The 27,795-nt window shown below is 37.2% G+C and overlaps 2 protein-coding genes and 1 long non-coding RNA gene across 6 annotated transcripts in view; 2 read left to right on the top strand and 1 right to left on the bottom strand.

Annotated features, from left to right (window-relative positions):
* Positions 1–19,208, bottom strand: part of LOC110852850 (proteoglycan 4) — a 28,992-nt gene extending 9,784 nt beyond the window's left edge. Inside the window, exons 1-5 of one of the 2 annotated variants that reach the window (XM_022100975.2) lie at positions 18,790–19,208; positions 18,389–18,686; positions 18,147–18,326; positions 17,882–18,067; positions 17,772–17,813 (exon numbers count right to left, since the gene is read on the bottom strand). In XM_022100975.2, coding sequence (XP_021956667.1) covers positions 17,772–17,813; positions 17,882–18,067; positions 18,147–18,326; positions 18,389–18,666 — 686 coding nt within the window. In that variant the 5' untranslated portion in view covers positions 18,667–18,686; positions 18,790–19,208. The remainder of the gene's footprint in view (positions 1–17,771; positions 17,814–17,881; positions 18,068–18,146; positions 18,327–18,388; positions 18,687–18,789) is intronic. The other variant, XM_022100974.2, reaches the window with a different exon arrangement.
* Positions 2–17,681, top strand: LOC110852849. Of its 3 annotated transcripts, XM_035854195.1 has the most exons (7): positions 2–1,921; positions 3,693–3,774; positions 13,665–14,055; positions 14,429–15,881; positions 16,649–16,720; positions 16,789–16,819; positions 17,176–17,681. In XM_035854195.1, the coding sequence occupies exons 3-7, from the start codon at positions 13,757–13,759 to the stop codon at positions 17,484–17,486; spliced, it is 2,166 nt and encodes a 721-aa protein (XP_035710088.1). In that variant the 5' UTR covers positions 2–1,921; positions 3,693–3,774; positions 13,665–13,756; the 3' UTR covers positions 17,487–17,681. The 3 variants fall into 3 exon arrangements, with proteins under 3 accessions (XP_035710088.1, XP_035710089.1, XP_021956665.1); XM_035854196.1 differs by lacking the exon at positions 3,693–3,774 and having other exon boundaries at positions 2–651; XM_022100973.2 differs by lacking the exon at positions 3,693–3,774.
* An 835-nt stretch (positions 19,209–20,043) lies between the features above and the next one.
* LOC118436446 lies at positions 20,044–20,501 on the top strand. Its single transcript, XR_004835456.1, has 2 exons — positions 20,044–20,271; positions 20,358–20,501. It is a non-coding gene; the product is annotated as an uncharacterized LOC118436446 (long non-coding RNA).
* The last annotated feature ends 7,294 nt before the right edge of the window (positions 20,502–27,795 follow it).

Raw genomic sequence — 27,795 nt, 5'->3', positions numbered from 1 at the left:
CGACCTGCAAAGTGAACACGACTGACAAAATGTGATCTGCACTGTACACGTTTTTATCAAAACAACCTTCTTCTTCCAAAATCTTTTTTTTTCAAATTACATACATACCCATTATTTCGCAGCCTTTTCATTAAATTTCAGTTTAAAAAAGAATAATATAAAAACCAAATAACTTGATAAATAAAACTTAAAAAAAACTTTAAGATATTGAAGTTAAGATATTAAAAACTTTAAGTTCTCGTTATACATAGTTCCGTCTTATTGTTATATTTACGTAAATTGCGAGTGCAAACATTTAAAAACTACACAAAATAAGCAATTATTTATGAACACAACATCATTTACATACATACCCACAGTTTGTGAAAGCACGACAAATTTAAAATTGTAAAGTGGACATTGTTTCATTTTTTTTGTGTCGCATCAGTTCTTCATTTTCATCAAAATAAATGAGCAACGCGTTCTTTTGATGGATAGCAAATAATTTTACTATTTTTAAAGTGAGAAGAAGAAGACAATACAAAAAAATAACTGTGTGTGCTTTGAAAAATAAAGTCTGCAAATTAATAAGATTCCGTCCGTTGAGCAATTCAGCTCAGCAAACAAAATAGAGGAAACTGTGCAATAAATTAACACGTCAACTTCTGGTGGGTGAGTCTGTGTTCCGTTTAAATTACAAGCATGTCAACTGAATAATTCAGCCAGCCAACGCATGTAAAATTTATCATCGGTAAATTGTCGTCTACATTTCCTCCATTTCCTTCTGTCAAGATATTTGTATTATTTTGTGTTCGAAACGTGTCACACGCTGTTCGATGAAACAATACTCGCTTCGAAACCATTAACCAATTTCCTTTATGAGACGAAGATGACATGCTGAACGAGTGAAAAAAGAACTTTTGATTTTTTCTTTAAGGATCGTCGTTCGTCACACGTCGAGTTTGGCTCGACACGACAACCTTATTATTATTATTTCCTATTGAGTGAGTGTGGTGGTTGACACTTTTTTTGTCTTTGACAACAATTCAGTCGTGTGTGACAATAGATTCAGAGGAGGAGAGAAGAGTGAGTAGGTTAAAGGTCTTACGCAATCTTTGTGTGCTAATTACGGTTTTAAAATAAAATTTATGTCATGTAAAATCAGTCGGTAAATAGGCTTCGGACAGTAAATAGGTAGGTAACAAAAATTGTTATTAATCACTGCGAAACGAGTCTTCGTGTCCATCTCGATTTCTTAAAAATATTTTAAATTAAAAAATATCACAGATTTTTAAAAAATTGTAAAATTTCCTGTACACTTTTGTTAATATTTTAGATTCAAAACTTTAAAAATTAGGCACATTTCCTGTAAAATATTACTAATATAAGAAAAAAGACTAGAATCCTCATAGACGCACATCTATAAAATTCCATATTGGATACATCGACATATAAAATCTCATCGTCTCATCACGTCTCGATTGTGCAGGTAGTTAATAAAAGTGTCAAAGTGTCCATAAAACTGAGAAAGTGTCATAAATATCACGTAACGAAGGAGAGAGAACCCAGTTTGCAATCAGATCATGTAAAGCCAAATACATATCGTCTTCTGCCATTGTTGTTATGACCTGAAATCTCAACCCCATCATTTTTTGGCAGTCTTCTTCTTCTTCTCATCATAATCATCATCATCGCCACAACGGCTTCTGATGACCATACATAAACTCTAATTAATTAATAAACACACATAATTTATTAACAGTCTGACATAAATTTACTTATCCCAGAATGAACGTACTTGTTACAACGAGACGCATTAGTTAGTCCCAAAACAAACTGGTGAAGATGATGCCTTCAAATTCTGATAGTAATAATAATAACAATAAGAAAGGATTGGCACCTCTGCAAGAAAACCAAGATGAAGATTCAACACCAAATTTATGTAAGTACAACACCTGTCCCTTCAAAATTACGTAATAAAATTCGTCATAAATTTATTAAAAATATTTTTTGAGCCAAAATAATTTTTCACACGCCATTACCCACAACAATTAAGATTTAGTCGTCTCATCGAATAAAATTAGTACCTGTTGTGAATTTGCCACCTTTTCCGCAGATTTTTTGCCAAAATTCGCCAACAAAACAAACAGAAATTATATAATAATAATCTGTATGGTTGACCTTCGTGTCTCTTGTGTGTCGTGTCAACTCTCAATTAAACACATGTAGAAGAATTTGTGCCATTTATTAATCTGCTACTACTCACTAATGATTCATTTGTATGCTAATTTATGAAAGGAGTCGCATCAAATTTCCACCGCCGACTAGAAAATATAATATGTAATGCAGCATGTTTAATTAAATTCATAAGTATAATTTAATTTGAAACAATTAATCATAGTGAGCTGACAATTTGTCAAGTACGAGGAGCAGATGTGACGCATTATTACGCAATTTTTCCTACGTATGAAGTTGAAGGGATGAATGTCATTCACTCATTCACATTAGTTTGTTCGCTCATTAATTATTTCGTGGAGATTTTTTAGTCGCAGATATCAATACCACGACCAGAGACCACCCCTTTTTTATGGCATAGCGTACATAAAAGTCGTGTGGTTTTTGGTAAACTTGAGACACACGTAAAAAACGCAGAGTGTTACTCATTTATTGTCTTTGCAATAATTTAATCGTATTATTATGTCATAAGGGGCGTGTAAAAAGTATGCATAGAAAAAAGTCAGTGTCAACCAAAAGCTGCCTCCCAAATTGTCTAGATAAATAGTAAATAGTTGCCAAAAAAACTACTGTAATGAAATTATGCATTATAAATATTCGCATGATAATAATTATTGAGTGTCCAGACTAGTTCACCCATTTACGTATTAATTTATCTGGTTTAATTGTATTTAATTGCACCTGCTGCTAGTTACCTTCCCCTTCCACGAATATTTGCATATATGAGCCTATTATTGCCATAAAACAAAAGGGTGAAGGCAGCAGGAGCAGGAGCAGTGTTACACCTAGCTCAAGAATGTCAATGATTGAATGAATGACTGCGATTTGTCCCCTTTTGTACGATAAACTCAATGATTTCATTACACGACTTTCTGTCGATAAACTAAGGAATACTGCCAATAAGAGAATTAATTAAATGAGAAAAGACCTCGATAAGTAAGGAACGCAGAGATGGATGCATTGCATAGTGATCAATAAGTAAATCAATCAAAGCGTCACGTTTGGAAGTGGATTTTTTTCTTGCAATTTGGTGAAATGAAGGATATGATTGATTTACTTACGCATATTTAAGAGGGCCACACTGATTGTGTTTCTTCCATTGCTTTTGATATGTATGACACAATATGCGACACACACACTAGCAAATTTATTGTTTTAACAGTGCAACCTCGCCTTCCTTGAGAATTTTGCCTAGTGTGAGCAATACTTTTGACCGAGTAGACAGATAAAATGTGTAACTGCGAATGTCTCTCCCTCCATTTGCAAATAGGATTTGGATAAATCGCAAAAAATCAAATTATTATCAAATCCCATTAAATACGTATGTAACAATGGGTGCTAAACGTCGAAATGCGTGCAATTTTTGCATTAGGTTACATATGTACATGCACTGCTGATAATGTGGGTTCAAAAGTGGTGCCTAAAAAAATAAGTAGATCTCCTCTCTTATCGTAAATACATAAATGACGACCCTCAAGGTTCCACAACGACGACGGACACTCAATGTCAAAACCTGACCAGCAACTACGTTTTCCAGTGACGTGTCATCATCCAGTCCAGGTAGAAATTTGAAGTCTTTAATTGTGCCTCTAATTTATTGCCATGTTTTATCAGATAAGAGATCATCGCTTTAATTGTAGTAGTGGAAATAAATGTATTCCAGTCGTTGAAATTTTTTGGTCAGGTAAAAATTGTACAAGTTTCCCGAAGGCATTATTAAATATTATCATTTCCACGTCACCTTGTTAATTTGTGCTGGAGTGGAGAGTAGAAGAAAATAAATCCTTCAATCAAACCAGCCCAGGAGGTCAGGCTCAATTTATTAATTATGATCGACTCATAAGAATAAGACGGATTGGCACGTAGCTAGGTACATTAGGACTTTATTTATGATTGATTAAATCACTTTGCTCTATTAGCAATTATGATTTTTTTGCCGTATTTATTTATGAAGTTCTCTCTCTCTCTCTCTGTTGCTGGACAAAGTTATTAAATAATTATATTTACTGGTGATGGAACTGACTTGTAATCTAAAAATCAAACCAAGCAGAGAATAAGATGATGTGCAAAAAATTGCGTAAATCCAGATTCCTCCACTCATTGCATTGCCTAAAAGGCCGTCATCTCTCAATTCATCCTATAAATTAGTGTAGGTGATGGAATAGTAATGAGTTAATATTGGTAAAAAACATGTTTAGTAATCCCTAAATTAATCGCTCCCTCGGTTCTCGACAAGTTGTCTAATAAGTAACTCGGTTTTTTCGTGGTACTCATAATTTCATGGTCATCAGGTATGCACGTAAATACACCTCTTAAACAAAAGAGAACTGCCAAAATTTTCATTTGAAGCGCAGTTGGCGTACGTAATAATAAATTTGAGTTAAACTTGACTTAGGAAATAAAGTACGTAAAGCGCTTATTTATTTATTTATAGCACCTCTCATTGAAACGTGGGTGACCTTCCACTTAAAATTTGTAGCAATTTATGTATGCCATGCAGAAGCCTTTTATAAACTCCCACTTCTTATCAGCTACTTATTTACTCTGCATTGCAACCACTTAAGCCAAGTAAAGTAAAGTGAAGCTCAAGCTGGGCATGAAAACAATGAGCACATAAAATCTGATATTTTTAAGAGAAAGAATCCCTGGAATGGAAATGGACGTGTCTTAAACATTCTGCTTGCTGAATTTATTCCACCTTAAAAATTTGATGTGATGACAGCGTATGTAAGAGTTTCAACTGAGGTTGTAAACATGAAATGGAATCTTAATAAATTGCGCATACTTATTTATGCACAATTCCTCGTTACGGCAGAGTGTGAAATAATAAAAATTGCTCAAATCTTATGGATGGTTCGTTCCATTAGCAAGTGTACGTGTCCGTAATTACAATGAAATCAGAGTCACAATTGGCATTTGTATTTACTATTGTGCTTAATTATTGTGACTGACTGACTGACTAGTTTTGCTAAGCTCTGTCCGAATTTTTTTGCACATGCTTCCATCGATCAGAACTCATCAGCCCTTGCAACTAATCAACATTGACAAATAGCACACACTGTTAGCTGATTGTTTGTGGAGTCAGGTGTAAGAAGAATGTAGTAATAATAATGGGACTCTGTACATGATCAGGTTCTCTGCACATTAAGATAACAACGAAGGAGAACCAAGACCATAAAACAAAACAAGGAATTAAACAAGCAAGTTGCACAAGTAATGGCTTAATTTATATCCAAGACAAAGATTGCAATATGTACGAGATGAATATTATGGGTGCCTCGTCGCCAGTTAATTAGGAACCTTTGCTCGTAAACCAAGCCGTAATTCCATAAGTAATACACAATATTTCTCAATGTTTCACCCATCCATCAACCCCCAATCTAGTATGTATGATGGACAATCGCGTCTTCAATTACGCGAACAATGAGGATACATAAAGCTCGCAGAAAGTTAATAATCCATTGTTCTTCAAGTAAAGAAATTGAAATAATACTTTGGCAGGTAGGCAATTACGATTTGTCAGACGCGTGAAATTACTACTGTGATGGTCACAAATAAGTAAGGACTGCTCCAGCCGATACAAAAATAGTAAAAGCAATCAAGCCTAATGTCAACAATTTGTTGTTTCTTCTTAATAACTCGGCTCGCATCCTTTTGGAATGATTAAGTTGGTTGTAATGATAATAGCGAATGAGTGGAATAAGAACCGCACCCAAGAACAGAGCACGCTTCCTCGCATTTGTTTATTTCCTGTTGTGTGTGTGCCTCTAGGAATGGGACGCATATTTGTATTTGTAATTACTCATTCTGTTAAAAAATGCAATGCACTTTTTGCAAGATGTGCAAATATCAGTGTTTCTTATGCAAGTAACAATTTGCAAGGAATAAGGGCAAGAAAGTGTTTTCTTGCAGATATTTTTACCTGCAAGAAATGCAAGGCGCAAGAAACTCCTTTCCGTCGCCATACTTTATAGAGCGCGTCGCCACGTGGCGCATATTTCTTGCAGTTTCTTGCACCTTGCATTTCTTGCGTTTCTCACTTTGCAGTGCAAGAAACAAAACAGTTGCAAATATGTACCTGCAAAAATCTTTGTTTCTGAAATTTTGCACCTCATCCTAATTCTCAAGACCATTTAAACAAACAAATAAAATTTGCATAAGATATAAAAGTGGATATGAACCACCCTGAAAGACCATTTAACCTCCCACTTCTCCAAATCTGAATGGTACCTGCCTTTTTACCTGCCAAAACAAATATCATCATTATTATTACACCCATCAATCCATTCATCCTTTGTCACACAAGCCCAGCAATTACGTGACGTATTGTAAACATTGATTTGAATAAGCACACCAAAACCAACCATGAACAGAACGGAATGATGGGCTGCCTTCGCTATTTACAAAGTGAGGAGAATAGATTGAAAAGGAAATGGGAAATATTTAAATCTTTCTTACGTTTAATTATTATAATTGCAGTGTGTGCTAGCTGGCATGCATGCAAAACTTTGACATCAAACTGTCCCTGCACAAATGTGAGATGACATTAACATAAAGGTGCAATTAAACACATGACACCAACAAAGTCAACTTTTAGACAAGTGAAGATTAAGAAGAATTGACATTTGGTCGTTCGTGGTGGTGTGGCCTATTCTATTAGATAAATAAATAAATAAGCACATTGCAAAAAATAGTACCTTGTATCACCTTGTGGAATGCATGTACCTATGCGTCTCATGGAGTACTTAACATGATCACATTTCTGCCATTATGATTATGTAAGAAGTGCGAGTAAAATAATAAATAATAATTACAGGTAAAATTTTTGTGGTAAAAATTTTGACCCTGATTAGAAGAATTTTATTTTTTTCTTGTTACAAAATTAATTAAGGAAGAAATCCATAAAATTCAATATTCTTCAATATTTGTTTCATTTCGTTTCTTTACGCAAGTTATATGTTAAAAAATTAATTAAGCAGGGGAAATCTCAATATTGCAAAATATTTACTTATTTTTGCGAGTACATAAATAAAATATGCAACATCTCATCTTATTCGACGCGATACTGCAAAATCAAACCAAAACCTCCACCGGATGTGATTTGTAGCATGTTTGCAATTAAGTATAACACAGCACAACAATAGGATGGCCATTATTATTTGAAGAAGGTGAAACATCCATCAAGGACCCTGCTGAATAATAAAGGGCATCTCTCTCTCTCTCACCTCCTTAATTCTGCACTACATATTTTGTCAAGCAAACAATAATAGAATGGATGCATGCATGGATAGAAGAGGAAAATTAATAAACTAGACAAGCGCGACGGACGGACGATGATTATTACGTACGTACATGACCATCCAACAAATTGACAATGACGACAATTGACAATTACAGGAAAAAGCAAGTCGATCAGAGATCAATTGATCAATACGTACCATTCCATTCTTCTGCCAGCTATTATTTGACTTGGGCATGCAAGATGTCATTAGGACGAAATATTTAAGACGTACTTATGTATAATCCCCGGTTAAAAAGGACGAATTGCATTTGAAAGACCTTTTTTATTATTATTATTATGTAAGTAAGTGTGTCGGGTCTTCCCCTTTTTTACCGTGTTGAGCAATCACCTTTATATTTTTAGAGATGCAAATCTAATCACTTTCCTATTGAAATGTCACATCTCTTCATATTTAAATATTCGCAGTGCGGCGGCGGCAAGTGCATACGTAACTTTGTGTCATCCTGTCTGTCTGTATGAATGTACATACATTCGTAATAATATGACGAGTGACATAATTTCGAGTGGTGGGAGGAAGATATGGAAATTTCGAAATGTTCTCTGTTCTCTCTGATGGACACATGAAAGGAGAAATTTGAAACAATGAGGAAAGATTTACGAGTCCGTCCACCCAAAAAGTTAGATAAGAGGTTATCCTTTTTTAAACCCAAGTAACTTGTCATTGCGCTATTATGTATTGTCGGTGGCACTATTTAAAGTATGTTTATCCGCCCCCAAAAAAATGTGTGCAGTCACAAAGTATAACTTAACAATGAAACCTGAGCTGGGCGATCATAAATTGAAATTAAAAGTACACACGCAAGGTGACTGAGCTAGCAACAATGCAAGAAAGGAACAAATGCGTAGTGTGGTGTGTCATTATATTGATTTGATTGCATTTTGGCCTGCTACGCACTTTTCTTTGAAACTAATATCCAATCAAAACCTTAAATTAGGTCAATTTATCCACTACCACTGCGTACTTGTGCATAAAATAAATAAAAAATAGATGTATGTGTATGTACGAGTGGTCACGTTACACTTTTACAGCAGCAGCAACTTTAATTCACTTCATGCTCATTCATTCATTTCATTCCTTATCAGAACAAGATCGCAATCAAAGCGAACCAAAATATTTAGTTAAATACGTACGCACTCCTCATTTCAACAATAACAAAGCTAGTTTTCATAGATAGCCCAGTAGCACTTTCTGCACCGTAATGACAAAACATAAAAGTTCCTTTATACCTCATTAAATCGCCAATAATAGTAATAAATGAGATTTAATAAATGAAACTGCAATAAAAATATCGGCAACTGTAAAAAGCATGTAAATAGAATTCAATGACCAATCTAAAAATGGAGGTCTCCCAGCGTATGCTCTCTGATTTTGAGCAAACTAGTGTCAATTGGTCACAAATTTAATTAATATGCAATTTGCAAAATACACGATCTCCTAATGGTTTTATTTCGCAGAGATATTTGCATCAAAGAAGGAGAAAACGTGCCCTAAAATTGACAAATTTACTCTGCGTTTTCTCCTCTTCGGATGCAAATACCAACGCTACAAATAAACGAAGATTCTGTTTTTTGCAAATTTCATATTAATTTGTCGTAGATTTGGTCAAAACCTGAGAACATACGCTGGGAGATCTCCATTCTAAGTAGTTACATAACTCGACGGAAATATCTTGTCTACCCAATTAAAAACGTACATACAATTTGGTCATGAGACTTAAACCCACCACAAAAAAAAATAGATCTCTTTCATTTCACACCTGACCATGATTTATAATCAGTCGGAGAGAGAAAAGACAATGCAATCCAAATTATTATTAATTAGATTACATTACATCAATTGATCCATCCATCAGATTTGGACAGAGGTAGAGGTGTAACCATGTAACAGTAGCATTCAGTCTGTCTGGTTTGACCAACATGTAATTAGCTTTGATACTTAAAAAACGACCACCTTACATAATAATTGCGATTCACAATTAAATTGTGTATGTATCACTCCCAAAAGTGGTGTGTGGTTGGTGGATATCTTTCTTTCGTTTTGATATGTTGTCGACAGACGCGAATTTGTAAAATTGCAGGATAACTATAATAAAGACACGTATGTAACCTTTTACTGTACACATGCATTCCGGTTACGGTACACACACGTTGTTAATCTTGCAAAAAAATGTCCTAACCCATGCTCTCATTACAATTACACACGTCAAATTTTGTCTTGTTCCTAACAAGCAGATGGAAAAAGAGGATAATAAAAAGCGTTAAGGTTGTGTCTTTCCTTAAAAGTAGATTAGATCATATCCCACAGAAGATCGTCGTTGCAGATAAGGAAAAGTATTATAGGTATCTAGACAAAACTTGTTAACAAGCAGAGAGACTCGTGTTATGAAGGGATCACAAGTCGGCAAAAGATAAAATCACATCCATTTAGAAAAATATTCTTTACAAGGAAAAATTTTTTGCATAAAAAACTCAAAATTCTGATTATGTATATTATATTAAAAATCATTGCGGTTAATAATGCAACCTGAAAATAATAATGGGACCTTTGAGGTACAATTTCAATGCGAAATGCGAATAAAGTTGGTTACAAGATGAAATCTTTTATACGGATTTTTTTTGCATTATGTATTCATTTTTTGACGTAGTAAATAGAGCATCAGTATAAGAAAGTCCAAGAAATTGCTTCCTGTGCAAAGTATGAATGAATGGAAATATGAAATTAAATTGATTGATTCCAACGAAGGAAACCTTGCGCTTTAATAATTTCTAAAAATCAATCAAAAATTAAGGGAAATTACGAAATTATAAAATTATTACGAAATTCAGAGTAAAAATCATTTAAAAGTGGACATCATGCAATGGTCTCCTAAAAATCGCTAAATGTGAGCATTCGTGTCCACACATCGTGTCTACGTAGAAAAATTTACACCTTTTTATTGTTGGTCAATAACAGACAAAAGTTTACAATTGAAATGAAAGCAAAGTTCTTGTCGAAATGTGGACAATTCGCACCTCTTAATTCTTTTTTACAAGGAATAAAAATGTCACAAAACAACTCTGTTAACAAAATTTTGAAATGTCTCTCTCGTCATTTTAAAATCGGCTATTTCTTTTTTTCTTTGCACTTTTTCCCTCTGTATTTATCAGTAAGTGCACAAAAAAACTTACATTTTTGTCAGATATAAAGCAGTTTTTTTTCTTTCTTCAAAAGAAACATCACACATAAATTGTTATGCAATGAAAAAGAGAGTTAAATATTACACGCTGAAGATAAATCATAAAAAATGGGACAGGCGGCAGGCAGGCAGGACAACCAACCAACTTTTATTTTAAGATCACAACGCTTAAATTTCAATTGAGGTCTCTTCTCATTCTTTGATTGATAAATAAACGATGATGACGAGAGATGAGCTCTAACATCGCATTTGTATGTACATACATATTCCCCTGCTAAATTCATCTCTTAGCATTTTATTAAGATTTTGCAATATAATTTTTCCACAAAAGCACTTTCTGTATTTATTATTGTTGCCCTTTGTTGGGAAGATTTTGAGGATGAGGTATGTACTTAGGTGCTCATTTGTCCTGTCATTTTTTTGTCGGCATAATGTTCACAGATGGATTATTATTGTTATCAGTTTGATTTCGAATTAAGGAGACGAAAGATTGGCAGGCAGATGTCCGAAGAATATCCTATCATCTTCGTATTATTGCAAAATAAGTCGTCCTACGTAATATGATCATCTTTCTTTCGCTGATAAATAATTTTCGGGACACGTTCCTCGCAAATTGTTGCATGAAACTGGTTCATCATTCATGAATCGCATCGCACACAATTGAATCCTTGACCCAAAACTAAGTCAGAGTTCAATAAAATGTAAGCAATGTACACTTAGCTAACACCCAGCGCAGGATGAGATGAACAAACTGCATACGTGCAAATACCTATTATTTTATTAGATAGAGCTAGAAATAAAATGCTTCTGTATTGCGAATTGGTGAAAGGTTTACGTTGTCATCATCACATCATGACGATTTGCCAAGTGTATAATATTAAACAAGGGCTGATCGTGACATTTTGTGTGGCGTGTGGTGGTGTGTGAACCAATTTAAACGGGACAGGGTGTGTTGGGTGCTGCGCTTTTTATTCGTATGTATGACATTGCTAACTAATATTCTGATTAGAATTTTAAAAACAAAGTCGCATTATGCAAAAATTGCAGCTAAACTGAATCCTATCAGAACGATAATCTGTCAGATCAAATCATAGAATCAGAATAATGAGGCCTCAAGAAACAAATAATAAATATCTGGGCCAGATTTTGGGCAGTTATTTTTACAGAGAATTTTGCAAATTGGTCAAGTTTGGAAGTATCATAATTTAAAGGTTGTTTTGATAAAAATGCATCGCAAATACCTATCTGGGCCAAATTTTGAACAACTATCTAAATACACAAATTTTTACAGAGAATTTTAAAATTGGTCAAGTTTGGAACTATCATAAAGTTTGTTTTTTTCATAAAATTGCATCGCAAATATTATGTATCTGGGCCAAATTTCGGACAGCTAGCTAAGAAATTTTTACACAAAATTTACCAAATTAGTCAACCCTCCAATTTTCGAGATCCTAATACAAAGTTTGTTTTTACAAAAAGTGCATCGTGCAATCGACTCGATTTCATTGCTGGTTGTTATTTATTTTTATTTACGAGAAGATGATTCTTGATGACTAGTCTTTTCTGACACTGACAAGGGACGACAAGTCACGATATTTTTGTACGATAAATAATCCCAAACAGAAGTGACGGCAGGGAATCGAACAACTTTTTTAGTTTACAGATATCCATACCAAGTTAAAATTGGACACTACCACCACCACGACGATAAGGGCACAATTAAGCAACTAATTGATGAATAAATTAATAATTATTCATTCAATTGAATCCCAAAGTTGGACAGGTGGATGCATATCAATCAATCGCTGCTTCAATTCAATAAGTAATTTACAACAATATCTGCATCGCGGTGCATGCGATCCGTTCGATGAATTTATGTCAATGCAACATTTTATTCCATTTCATCAATTGGTGCGCTACGGTGTCTTACCGAGTGAATTAATTGAATTCTCTCTGTGACTGACTGGCTGACTGATCCAATCGAATCGATTAGGCCAAGGAAATTGATAAAAGAAAAGTTCCCAAGTTCGTCGTAGGGACATAGATTTTCGTCAAGAGAGAGATTATGTATCAAGGAATTGTTGGGTATTGTATTTCCAATCAGGAATAAGTAAAATGCAAAATTAATTATTGTTTGTTAAGTGCAATCCAATAGTTGATGAAAATTCAAAATATTTTCATCGTCGTGGTCGTCGTTTTGTAGGGACACAAATTCTTGTCATGAGATTATATATCACAGAATTATGGGTATTGAATTTCCAATCAGGAATTGATTATTAAGTGCAATAGTTGATGAAAATTCAAAATATTTTTAATGAAAGAGGACGAAAACAAAATGCTAATGCAATGCAGCGCAACATCATGAATTCAATCAATCAAGAGAGAGATAGGCGGACGTGAAAATAAAGAAATGCAACATGCAGATTTTTCTTCCTCCTTGTGATACTTTGTAAATAAATGCGATTTTTTAACGACCCATTATACCTCGATAAGTAAATAAGTAAGGATGGTCCCGTAATTAAGATAATGCAAGATATTTGGTCAAAAAAGTCAATCCAATCCAAAATAAATAATGTTACACGTTACAAATAGCTAAAAAGGCAGAGAGGTTGCATTGGCGTAATTAAAACTGAAATTTAAATTGTTAATGTGCCGACTCGTAATGTAACGTGAGTAACTCTCGATTGGATATTTGTACTGCAATAAATCAGATTAATGGCAGAAAGTGAAATGTAATACTGCTTGGCCTTACATGGAGGTCCTCGTCCGAGAGAGATTACGTTACGTTGTGTTGTGTTGTTCCTACCCACCCACAATAATGTGAGGAATGCTAATTTTAAATGGGTTGCTGCACAGCTAAACTTACTTATTTACATGTTGCAATATGCACTATGTATTTGTAAAATGCAAATATGTATTTATTTGTCTTTGATAAGTTGCACTGATTTGAAATGATGACATCTTTACGACAGGTTTCGATGAGCCGCCTGCCAAGAAAAGCTACAAAGTTTCGTCATCATTTACGAGAGGAGGAGGAAGATCGCCGTCAGAAAGAAGTGCGACGATGATGATGACGACGACGACCATTTCGCCAAAACAGAAGCGCGTCGGTGTTGGCGTGAATAGTGGTAAAAGCGTCGTCTGGGCAGTGACGTTTCTTGCGGTCATCCTCCTCTCAGCAGATGCACTTTCGCCCAGGCTGGAAAATGGGGGAAGGCGACGAGTTCGTGGGGCAATTCGTGGGGGGCATCAGCTCGGTAGGATTAGTTCTAGCCCGAGCACCCCCACGACAGTATTCGACCTCGAAGAGAGTAAAAGACTGCTCAGGTTGGAGTCTGCCAGCCCAATTTCGTATTTGTACAGGTAAAAATGCCAAAGTCCATGTCCATCCAGGGATGGACAAAATGTATTTGGATTTCCGGAGCTGTTACACAAAAAGACAAGAATCTACGTCAAGAAGGGACCAGTAAAAAAAAATACAGGTTTTGCGAAGAAATTTTCACCGTCAAAATACTTTATTTTCATGATTTTTTAGAAAGAAAGTAGTTTGACCGCGATAAAAAGTTAATTGCTGCCTTCTCCATGTAAATTCTCGACTTTTGTGAGTGTACCAGTACTGTAAACCCAAACCCTGGGAAAAAAGATCAAAATACTTTATTTTGGCCATTCATGAAAAATACTCTAGTCTCATCAAGCTACTAATTATACTAATGGCAATTTGCTTTATGTATGACAGATATCGCGCCCCCAGAACAATCGCACCCCCGTCCTCAAATCCCCCCACGCAACCCACCCCTTTTGAGGAGGATCCCTCCTCGTCTTCTCCCATTTTTACCTCGGTCCGCTCCCAACCTCGCGTCTTTCTCCGGTCGAACGGTCAATCTGGCGTGATTCAGAGACGAATCTCCTCCCCCGCAGCGACCACAACCACACCCACCACCACCACCACCTCCTCTTCTACTACCACTACTACCCATGATTTCCCCTCTTCTGAAGAGGAGAGAGAAATCAGCAATGAAAAGTCTGACAAAGTATTTGAACCTGAACTGCAGAATGTCGTGGAGGATGACCACGACCACGACTACTATCCGTACCACTACTACTTGGACTTTGATAAGTCCAAGCAGCCCCAAAAATCGGAATATTTGCACCCCCAACCTTCCGAGCATTTGAAACCGTACGCCCTCCCAGACACGCAGAGTTCCTTGTGGAACGAATTTCTCCAACATCACACGCAAACCAATAGCGACGATTCGGTCCAAGCCCCAACCTACATCCCGCCCCCACCTACCCCACCGCCCGTCTATTTGAACGAAATCAACGACAACTACACCATCCCAGCCCTGCGGGATTATCGCTTCCCCGATTTCAAGTCCATCACCACAACCACGATCAAACCTCCGAAGCACAACTTCCTCAATCCGTACGAATTCTTTTCGGAGGAAGACCTCGAAAACGTGGCAGATCTCGATTTCGATTCTGACCATAGCAAATATTTTGTAAAAACGAAACCCCGCGATGTCTCCGCCTCCGTGGCGAATTTGTACAACAGCTTTTACTACGAGCCGCCGAGTTACTCGACAAAGTCGCAACCACTTCCGGTCAAAGCTACCTTTCCGCAACCGCCCCTCGAGGAAAAGGCGAAGCAATGGACCCGCGTCGAGAATAATAATGACCTCGATAACTTTAACTACTTTGATGGCTCGTCGTTAGTGACGTTTCCGATGAGTACGGCAACCACCACGAGTACGACGACCCCTACCGCCACGGCAAACTTTTTGAATTTTCCTACCACCACGATGTCCTCCAGGAACCAGTCGGAATACTACTTTAGTCCCCAAGTAAAATCTGACGAAAAATCACAGAGTGACGTCGCCACGGCAGAATCGATCGCGATACTGGCAGCGTCCAAATCGTCAAATATTAACCTGATTCCTGACGATGACACCTTTGTTCACAAGGATGGCAAAATTCTTGCAGATGTCACAATGGCGACAACAACCACGCCGAAAATGGACCTATACATGCCCACTACAACCCCTTCGAGTGGTTCCGACAAGGACACAACCAACATTCCCGGCATGCCTGGAGTTGACTATCCAATCTTTGATGAAATCCCCGTCACAGGGTTTGACTGTGCTAAACAACGTTATAAAGGGTTCTTTGCAGATATTGAGAGCAAGTGTCAGGTTAGTCAAATATTCGCTAACAGTGGAGCTCACCCAGCGCAGGCTCTAATATTTTGGCGAAACTTGTGTTAATCGAACACAAATTTGATTCGTATAAAAATTTGTAAAATGCACGCGATATAAATTTGATAAATTTTACACTTTCCTAATTTGCTGCGCGTTTTCTTCTTTTCGGATGCAAATATATACATTGGGAGATCGTGTCTTTTGCAAATTTCATGAATTAAATTTGTGACACGAATTTGCTCAAATTCGAAGAGCATACGCTGGGACACCTCCATTGTTAGTACATCCTCCTAAAAAATATGTACGACTTGATGCATCTCCACTGCAACAATAATGTCACTTCGACTTGTCACAAATCTGTGTCTTTAGGGTGGAGTGGACACACAAAGCTGAAATCACGTCCTCTTTTTTGTGACAACTTCTTAGCTAGCTCAACCATGAAATAATAAAGTGAAGTGACCCTCATTAACGACACTGTTTTGGTCACTCGTATAATTTTAATTCAATTCAATGTTGTCCAAATTATTCTCGTCCCATTATTTGTACACGACACAAATAAGGAAGTACAAAGGACACGATAAGAGCTTAACTCGTTTAACAAAGTAGTCTAACATGATAACAATGGGATCATTGTTTCATTCCCTGCATGAGAGCATCGCCTAAAATTTCATTGATGCACAAATGTCCCAACATAATCCACCAGATGATGCCGTATTGTTTGATTGATTATTGTGTAACTCTTGATTTTGACCTTTCCACAGGTGTGGCACTACTGCGACTTTGCTGACGGTCATTCTTCCTTCCTTTGTCCGAATGGGACGCTCTTCTCACAAGTAAAAATTATTGTCATGTTTCGAAATATGAAAGAAATTTTCTAAGATTTTTTTTTTACTATTTTCAGGTTTTACTCACGTGTGATTGGTGGTTTAATGGTAAATATATGTAACAACTTAACGATGACCAATCGCCAAAATCAGCAAATTTTTAAGCATTTCTCGACTGTGGGAATTTATTTTAAAATTCTGAACCAGATTCGACAGTTTTTAAAGGAAATCTTAAATTTAAGAAGCCTTATGAAAAATTGGAACTCATCGAAACTGGCTTCAAAAACTTACCCCCATTCTATTATTCAACTCACGGACTACAAATTTGTCGCCCAAAATTTTAAAATAAATTCCCAGAGCCGAAAAATTCTTTAAAATGTGCTGATTTTCGCGATTTTGATGACAAGTCATCGAGTCCTACGTTACCGGAACTTGACTAAAAGCTGAATTTTTAATTCTTTTAGTGGATTGCATCCAAGCCCAACAATTGTACGTGTTAAATGAACGCCTCTACCGTTACATAAAGCCCCCCAAACCTTCATTTCCTGAGGACTATCACGGTCCGGGGGTGGATCTCTGGTTGAAAAAACAATTGGAACTCGGCCTTCTCCCAAAGATAAAGAAAGGAAGAAAACAGTTGGAGAAACCGGTTCCAACGACGTTGAAGGAAAAAGTGGAGGACACGTCGCCACCGTCTACCACGACCACAGCGACGACGACAACGACCACGACACCGGAACCTTCTTCCAGTTTGGAGGATGAGAAAAATGAGTAAATTTTTATAAAAAAGAAACGAGTCATTTTTTGAAAGCTAGATAAATTAAGCATTGTACTCTACTTTGTATGTATGTATTTTAAGGTATAAAAAATAGGTCAGTTATGTGGATAAATGTTACCCAAACTTTTACTTTGATGATTATAATTATGATTATCATGTAATAAAAATGTGAGAGAAAGTTTTGATATATAATTGTGACGATGATGGACTATTATTTACGTGCTTTAATTTAATTAACGACATTGCTGACTAACTAGTAAAATTAAAATGTGGTTATCTTACCTTGATGTCGACGGTACAGGTTTAGCAGGAGCGGGCTCGTTTCTAATTAATTAATTAAAGACGTTAATGGAAAAACTGGTATTTAAAGTTAAAAAATGTGATTGTCGTACCTTGACGTTGATGGCAGAGGTTCAGCAGCAGCAGGAGCAGGCACGGCAGAAGGTAGCATTTTTGTGGGCGCGGCTGCAGAAGATTTTTGCGCTGCGGACGGGTCTGCTGGGGGATTTGTCACCGGTGCAACTTGTGCCTGTGACAACTTGCGCCGTTCAAGTGCAGCAGCAGCAGCAAGCTCGTTTCTAATTAATTAATTAATTAATTATTGGCATTACTCGGCAAACTGGTATATAGAAAAAAATTAAAATGTGAGTATTTCACGTTAATTTCGGTGGGAGACGTTGAGCAGCAACAGCAGTCACAGCCGAAGGTAGCATTTTTGTGCGAGCGGCTGCAGAAGATTGCGCTGTGGGCGCGGCTGCGAAAGATGCTGGCGTTGTAGGTGGGTCTGCTGGAGGAAGAGTTTTCGCCGGCGCAAGTGCAGCAGCAGCGAGCTCGTTTCTAATTAATTAATTAATTAACAAACTCCTATTTAAAGTAAAACGAAAATGTGATTGTTTTACCTTGATGTTGACGGCAGAGGATCCCCATCAGCAGCTGGCTCGTTTTCCACACACGGAATCTTTCCAACCTGGTCCGTGATAACCTTCACGAGGGACTTGACCTCTTCGGCCTCCTTGTCATACTCCAAATTCTCCAATGCTAGAGAAAACATGTCCATCCCGGTTTGGGAGTGCAAAGTCTCGAGGAATCTTTGAGCCGCTCCGCCCCCACCAGGCCCAAGGGTAAAGGGCCGTTTCGAACCCTCGCGTCTCGAACCACGAGAGCGAGATCGTTCCATTTTTACAAACCTGAGTTCAACTTAATATAATTAAAAGTCAATAATAATTAAGAGATTTAAAAAAAAACACAAATTAATTGACCACCCGACCAAAAATTAATAAGAAGACAAAGCTTTACTTACAATTTCCAAGATTTAGGTAAGAAAAACAAGTCGGAAACTTATTTTTAACAAGTAAACAGGACTAGAAGTCGAGAAAAGTGAAAAGTGCTCCGACACGGCTGACGATTTCGTGATGAATGGGGGACGTCGTGGTTTTTGACTGCCTTCTTGACTGCTCAATTTTAGCTGTCACTGCTCAAAACACGGCTCAACTTGTCCAGTTTTGTGATCACAATGTCTTTGTTCATGAAATTGTAGTGGAGCAACACTCGCCCAGATGGCGTCACTTCGATCAACTCAAAATCCCAAGCAGTCTCAAATTCCTTCCATTATGAATTCTTGTTCAGAGATGAGATTTTCCAAATTGTGGCGTCGAATGTTTCCAAATGTTTACAAGTTTAAGGGAAAAAATCATGTCTAAACAGATGACAATATCTGGCTAAATGTGACCGAATGTAAAGGGGATTCTTATGAAATTCAATGATTGAATTAACATGAAATGACATAAGTATTGAATAAAAAATACGCAAATTCTCGCGTTTTTACATGTAAACAGCATCTACAGGTTTTCATTACCGAACTAAAAGGCAAATTTTAGACGAGAACAACAGAAATTATGTGTTATTCTTATGTTTATTGTTCACGTTAGTACGGCGATGATGAAAAATCTGCTAAGCTGCATACTATGCAGCACATACTAGTTTGCAAATCACCATTACAGATTTCCATTCCCGAACTAAAAGCCAAATTTGGCCGGAGAATGTACTGAAAACAGAAATTACACATCATTCTTATGCACATTGGACACGTTAATACGGCGATGATGAAAAATCTCCTGCAGTTTAAGCCGCATACTTCATGTTCATACAACATTAGCAACAAAATCCTATTTTTTGCTCGTACATATAGCCAGCAATAGCAGGTAAGACTATGGCCGTGTAGCATCCATTCCACCCCACCAACCAAGCCCGACTAACTAGATTTGCCAGCGTTTGCGTAGCTTTTAGTAGAAATGGAAAGTATGGAAGTGGAGAACCAAACCAATGCCAAGGGCACCTTTAACACAAAACCAACCACTTTTAGATGGCAACCCAACTCCCCGAATTTTGCAAACTTGGCCTAAACCCGGCCTAAAACATTCGCACGAACGAGGGACCATCCACCCATCCAAAAATTTTTTCTCCTCCAATAAAATCAAAAGACTTATTACGACCGAGTGAATACATAAATGTCAGATTTGTTCTCGACTGCATGTTCCCATTCAGCTTTTCTATTGTACGTAATTTTTTGCCCAGCCACCCACTCGCTATTCCGCGAACAATTGGACATCATGGATTGGAACGGAACGGACGGAACAGAAGAAGAATAACTTTATGCAAGCCGAGATTCATCCGTGGAGTGCAAAAAGAGAAGGCTTTACTTGTGTACAAACAAAGTTTTGCGTACAAAAAGAATCACAATGCAGCCTAATTTAGCCCGAGCCAGGTTGTTGTAAGAATTGAGGTGGGTATATTTTTTTATTTGTCGATAGATTTTGCTCATCTTCCAACATGACTCTTAATTTTGCATGTTCTATGTGCCATTTCAAGTCGATTGGAAAAGTTTTACGGGTGTAATCGATAGACCGACGGACAGACAAACAGACATGACGGTTCCATAAGCCCTGATTCGGGCTGCACAAAAACGACCGGAATAGTTAGTATTTGTTTAAATAAAATTCTGCTTGAAATGTATTTATGTATTGTGTTTCTATCTGTTATCAAGATGTGTATGTATGCATTTCCTAGAGCGAATTATTGGCAGAGTACCACAAAGCAAATGAAATAATTTTTTAAAACGTGTTGGCACGTCGATCTGTCGGTAATGCAATACTTGTGAGATAATTAGGTTCTGCTCGGCACCAGTGTATTTATGTATGTATGTAATTGTACTTATGTGCTCGGTGTGTGTGTGGTGTCATTAACTCAGTTAATTGTTTCTCACACACAAATTCTGCTGGGTTTCATGCCTTGTTTATCTCGAGTCAAATAGCAAATCCTCTCCTTTCATCTTGACGTTTTTGTAAATGAGGTTCGTTTCTTCGGGTCCTTGTTTACAGAGAAGTCTAGAAACGACGGTAATTTAATAAGGAGTGAAAATATGTATATATGAAATTCGGCTCGACAGAATGGTTAAAGATGCATACATAAATATTTTTAATTTATTTAATAACTAGCGTATAAGCCCGTCTCCCGCCAGGCGAGAGATGATTAGATTATCAAAATTTCACCAGTTAAATATTTTGTATATACTTATTTTTAAAAAAAACAATTTGACGCGAACGGAAGTGAAAGCAATTTGCAACGCAAGTTAAAGTTGACAATTAAATGTCACCCACTTGGCTCTGTCATCTCTGCCATCCCAGTCTGTCATATCTACCAGCCTAGTCTGCCATTGGCAATGGCAGTGCCACTGACAGTTTGTCTGGCACTCACTTGGCTCTGCCATCTTTACCAGCCTAGTCCGCCATTGGCAATGATCTGCATTGGCAACCACACCCAAACGACAATCAATCAAATAATTACTCCCAGATTACCACCGTGAGGCAGCCACAGCCTGATAACCACCACCAGATAGCCCCCAAGATAACCAAAATCAGATAATTACTCCCAACATAACCGCTACCAGGCCACCACGCTCCGATAACCACCACCAGGCCGCCACACCCCGATAACCACCACCAGGCAACCACACTCCGATAACCACCATGCAGCAGCCATACCCCGATAACCACCACCAGGCAGCCATACCCCGATAACCACCACCTGGCAGCCACACCCCGATAACCACCATGCAGCAGCCATACCCCGATAACCACTTTCAATCTTGTTTAGTGCAAACATGTGCACACTAAACACAAACAGTTCACGACATGAGACGACGATCTTGTTTAGTGCAAACATGTGCACACTAAACACAAACAGTTCATGACATGAACGTTCGAATCGAATCTTGTTACCTGACTACCCCTCCTATCTGGGGGTACATAGCCACCCACCCCCAGATAACCGCCCACCCCGAAATAACCTACACCCACAGATAACCACCACCCTCAGATAACCAACACCCCCAGATAACCGCCACCCCCAGATAAATACCCACCCCCAAATAACCCCCACCCCCAGATAACCGCCATCCCTAGATAACCACCCACCCTCAAATAACCCCCACCCACAGATAACCACCACCCCCAGATAACCACCACCCCCACATAACCCTACCCCCAAATAACCCCCACCCCCAGATAACTGCCCACCCCCAAATAACCGCCATCCCTAGATAACCACCACCCCCAGATAACCACCCACCCCCAGATAACCACCCACCCCCAGATAACCACCACCCCCTGATAACCATCCACCCCCAGATAACCGCCATCCCTAGATAACCACCACCCCCTGATAACCATCCATCCCCAGATAACCACCACCCCCAAATAACCGCCACCCCCAGATAACGACCCACCCCCAGATAACGACCCACCCCCAGATAACCACCACCCCCAGATAAATACGCCCACAAAGAGTACCACACGTTCTGGCATTTAATTTTTCGAATTTAATTTATTTTGAATTTTCGCGCCATTCGAAACTTAACTTTCTCCACTTTCACTTCCGTTGAGGACGAATTCCTTGGAAAGACATTTCCAGCTTATAATATAGATTTATAAATTAAAGTGGTGACAAATGTAAACGTTTTGAGTTTCATGATGGAAGTTAGTCACACAAAACATATTTAACAAGGAGTGAAAATATGTACGAAATTCGGCTAGTCGGAATGGTTAAAGATGTTTTTAATAAATTTGATAACTTATGTTTCATGGCGTGGCAACTGTTACATACTGGTTTAAAGCGTTAAATTATTACGTGTCAGTTAGTTAGTCAGTCATACAAAAAAGTTCACTTTTGAAATTGGCCAAACTTCGAGCTCGAAATGCACTTTTCCTCCTTTCCTACAATTAATAGATTCAGCATTTAGATAAACTTCATCCAGTTTTGCAAATGAGAAAATACATAATTTACAACTTTTTGTACCCAGATTTTAAGGGGAATACACTCCATTTTTTGTATAAAGATCAAAGGTTAAATCTTGTATCAACACAACAGCGCATCATGAATTTTCTACCTGTGCAAGACGAAGACCACGTCCATTGATTGACCAAGCACATACATTTATATCCGTCCGACGTCATCATGCCATTCTTTTCACTGCCAATCAAGTGAACAATCAAATAATAAAAATCAATGTTCCCCAGTTGGGAGTTGGATGGAGGAAAAAAACTGATCAAATCTAAGTCACGATGAAACATTTTAAAAGGATTTTGAACACTGAGACGCATATTTAAACGGACTGCTGATCAATATGCCAAGCATCCAGTGGCCGCGGAAGCCGTGGGGACATGTGGGGACATTAACACTGTAGGAGAGAGGTAACACTCGAGCAGATTATGGGGTCATTTCCCCTCTGTCCCCACGCTTCCGCGGCCACTTCGGCATTTCATCTTCATCCACCTCCACCTCCACCCAATTCATTACCAACTCGGTATAATAAAGGTGTGTTCATGTTATATAAGACAAGAAAAAATGTTCTAAAATGGTTTTCGTCTGTGAACTACTCCCTCAATCGCATCATCCCAGATCGATCACGGCGGAACGGCTCATTATATAAAGCATATAAATCCTCACTCTCTGATCAACATTGTTGTACATCACTCATTTTGATACAGTTAAGTCAGTCTACCCTGCACTGCATTCTCTTAAAGAAGAAGAAGAAGAATAAAAAAATTAGTACGTAACTGAAACGTCTCATGATATCAGATCAGCCAACTCATGGTGCTTATGCAGTTTCATTTCATTTCTCATATTTTTTCTGTCCGAGAGAGAAAGATGCTCTGTTCTGCACGTATCCAGATGAGAGGAGATAAATGTGTCGATTTTTTACGTTTTTCCCATTCTTCTTACTTATATAACACGAATTCATGACTGACTGAGGAGTGAGGATGAGAGGAAGAAATTCTCAAGTTCAGCCCCACAATCCGATTTAATGGAGAGAGAGAGAACTATAACGATTACACTTTGTTACTTGATGCCATTCTCTAAAAATTAATGATTATGTTTGATCTTTGGTCTGGTCTGGTCTGGGGAAGAGTTTCATATTACGAGAAATAATTCTGAAAAGGTAGCCATAATTTCCCCGAATTATTGACGTCATGTCATTCATTCATTCATTGGCGGAAATAAATACGAGATTCCATTCATTTCATGGGGTCGATTTGTTTTTTAAATGGTTTCCTCACATTTTCGTAGTGCCATTTCCCTTGCAAATTTCCAAATCTGTTTTATTACCAAACCAACCACCATGCACGACCACATTTGGAGGTAGGTGGTAGTGATAATAAACTGCAGAAGACTATGTACATTACATATTATGTACAAACCTACCTCCCCGACGAGACTGGCAATGGAGGTCTCTCAGCGTATACCCTCCGATTTTGAGCAAACTAGTGTCAATCGGTCACAAATTTAGTTAGTATGAAATTTGCGAAAGACATGATCTCCCAATGGTAACGTTTTGCAGAGATATTTGCATCCGAAGAGGAGAAAACGCGCATAAAATTTGAAAAGTGTAAAATTTGTCGACTTTAAGGCACATTTTCTCCTCTTCGGATGCAAATATCTCTGCCAAACGTGATCATTTGGAGGTTGTGTCTTTCGCAAATTGCATACTAATTAAATCTGTCATCAATTGCCACTACTTTGCTCAAAATCGGATCGCATACGCTGGGAAACCTCCATTGAAACGATGGCAGATCGAGACTCACCTTGGATTCCTGCACTTGAATCCTACTTTACTTTTACTTTCAGTTTAGCAAGCCGGGGAAGAGTTGAGGATTGCGGTTGGCTGGGTGGGTAAAGAAGAAGAAGATATTTATGTATGTATATAAAACCGGCCGGTATTTCAAACCTGATGATAACGATAACAACGTGGCGTGTTTATTCTTAAGGTGTGTGAAGACGAAGGTATTATGCATTGCACTGCTTGGTCAATCAATGTTAAGTCATATGCGAACGATGTACATAATATTATCATTTCGTCAAAAAGTATGTACGTGTAATTCAAAATACGTAACTTGGACTCTTCCACGCCACATTTCTTCTTCTTCTCGACGATCAAATCCTTTCGTATGTACACCTTTTAATAAACTAATTCTTTAAAAAAAACTTAGGTGAGGCTTGCTTAAAAGGGGGAAACAAGAGGTTATCATCGTGTAGTAAAATAATATGCTACATCAATGTTCATCTCATGATTTATAATTTTAGGTGAATCCAACAACAAATTATATGCCTTTCGGACCATTTGCCTCGCCGTGGGCAATTTTATGATTCAAATAATTAAAATAACTTGAAAATTTATTAACGCTCAGTGCATTTAATACACATATGCAGTAATAATTCATATGAAACGATACAGGATTTCGTTAGATAATTTCGTTATCCATAATCTATTGGTGATTTAATGTACGAAGCTTGAGTTAGTTTGTAACATGAAATATTATATTTCAGAACATTAAATGTTAAAAAATTCGACCTATCTTTGAAATATATTCATGTAGGCCATCAGTATAAGCAGAATCGAATAGTAAGAAGATTGCAACTTATGTATATTTAGGTACAAGCATCAATATGGCACACATACTATATATATACATATATGCATTGGTATGGAACAATTAATCAGGCCCACGGCGAGGCAAATGGTCCGAAACGCATATAATTTGTTGTTGGATTCACCTAAAATTATAAATCATGAGATGAACATTGATGTAGCATATTATTTTACTACACGATGATAACCTCTTGTTTCCCCCTTTTAAGCAAGCCTCACCTAAGTTTTTTTTTAAGAATTAGTTTATTTTTTGTTTTTAAGTCTCTTTAAGTTGTCATCAATAATAGATACCAAATTAAATCCTCATTAGTCTGGATGCGTTGCATATGCAATTAATTCTCCAGTGGGTGTGAATGCGTGGAACACCAAATTAAATTCCCCTATCACCCGTGGACGTGGACAAGAAATGCATCAACATCATACATATGTATGTATGCACACACTTAGAAATCTGGTATAATTGAATTCTCAGTGGTACCTACTACTTGCAATATGACGCCAGCGGTCTAGCTCCGATTTTGACGAAAAAACGATGATCATGTATTCTTAGATAAATGATTAAACACGTGTTTCAGGATTTTTCATAATGCTCAGTTTAATTAAACAAAGTTATGATGGAAAACGTGAAAGAGAATTTGCATTTTCACCGTGAAATTTTACTCACATGGGAGAAAACGAAACATGATTACGTCAGAGCATTAGTTATGAATACCATTTTTGTAGTCATTTCTGAATACCGCTTGGTACTATTTTAATACTGGATTTCTAAAAGTGCATACATGTACATACATATTTACATGTTTAGATATTTGCATATGTAAGTGCAGAGCTTACATGTTTCTATTGTGCTGGTTGCTAATACAAACGAGTATTTATTATAAGTAATGAAGAAACATTACAAGTAACGTAACTGGCTGCAGATGCTACCAAGAAAACTTTTTCATTTCTTATCCGATTTCGCTCGGGTTTGTTTTAAATGACGCGTTATAGATTTCCGCACATTAAAACATAGACGAGTCACAACCTTTGCATGGCAAAAGTGAATTTGCAAGTCGTTTGAAAGTTTAAAATCGATTTAAAATGGGTTAAAATATGATTGTCATGTTTATAGACCTGACGGGCATCATCTACCCAGCAAGGTCTTCACGATTGCCTTTTACATCATTTTGATACGATTAGCCGTTTTGCCACAATCTTGAGTGGAATTTTGGGAGGGGGGGTCTGTTTGCATTCTTAGGCTTTGCCGTAACCATGCATTTTTTTCATGTGTTCATGGTTACTATGCCTCACCTAAGAAAAAGCTGAATTTATATTTTTTTTGCTCACCAGACCAGCCATACAAACAAACCGTGAAGAAGAATAGGATAAAGGTAATAGTGAGAGAAGAAGGACTGGTATTTACTGGTTGCTGGTGAGATGAGAAAAAGGTATTTGCACTGATCCGACTGCCACGGCTTTTTGTGGTTTGTAAGTAGGTAGGAATTAAAATGAGAGATGTGCCAAATCCGGTGGAGCGAATTTTTTTTATATTTCCGAGAATTTATGGTTTTCTAATCAGTTTTTTTAGGTAGATTGTTTCAACAAAATCTGGGAAGAAATTTTTATATAAAATAATATGTAAAATATATTTTGAGACGTTGTAATCTTTCATTTGAAATTTCACTTTTCTGATTAGGTTTTTTTATCTGCCCAACCAAATCTAAGCAGAAATTTATATATGAGAATGTTAAAAAGTATATTTTCAGGTGTTTTAATTACTCAGTTGCCAAATCCGAGACGATTTTTTTCATTTCTAAGAATTTATTCAAAATTTCTCAGCTATTAACAATAAATCCAGGGGTCGAATATTTTTTATTAGTAATTTATTCAAAATTTCTAAGTTTTTTTTCGGTTGTCTCAAGAAAATCTGGGCACAAATTTCTATTTGAGCATGTAAGAAAATATATTTTGAGTAATCTCTCATCGGGCAAATCCAGGGGGACGATTTTTTTATATTCCTAAGAATTTATTCAAAATTCCTAGTAAGGTTAAAAAAAATTGTTTCAACAAAATCTAAGCAGAAATTTGTATATAAAAATATATTTTGAGATGTTGTAACCCCTCATTTGCATTTATTCCTCTTTCTGATCATTGTTTTACCTGTGCAGCAAAATCTACACAAAAACTTGTATCAGAAAAGAAAGCTTATAAAAAATATAATTTGAGACGATGAAATCTCTCATTTTCTTGTTAAATACTGGAAAAATTATGCATCATCTGCCTGTTCCATGCATAAATTTTATCTCTTCCTCCTCCATTTAATACGACACGTGGTGCATTCCT

Source organism: Folsomia candida, unplaced genomic scaffold, assembly GCF_002217175.1.
Source record: "Folsomia candida strain VU population unplaced genomic scaffold, ASM221717v1 Fcan01_Sc008, whole genome shotgun sequence".
NCBI classification, from domain to species: Eukaryota; Metazoa; Arthropoda; class Collembola; order Entomobryomorpha; family Isotomidae; genus Folsomia; species Folsomia candida.
This window is presented reverse-complemented; position numbering and strand designations above follow the sequence as displayed.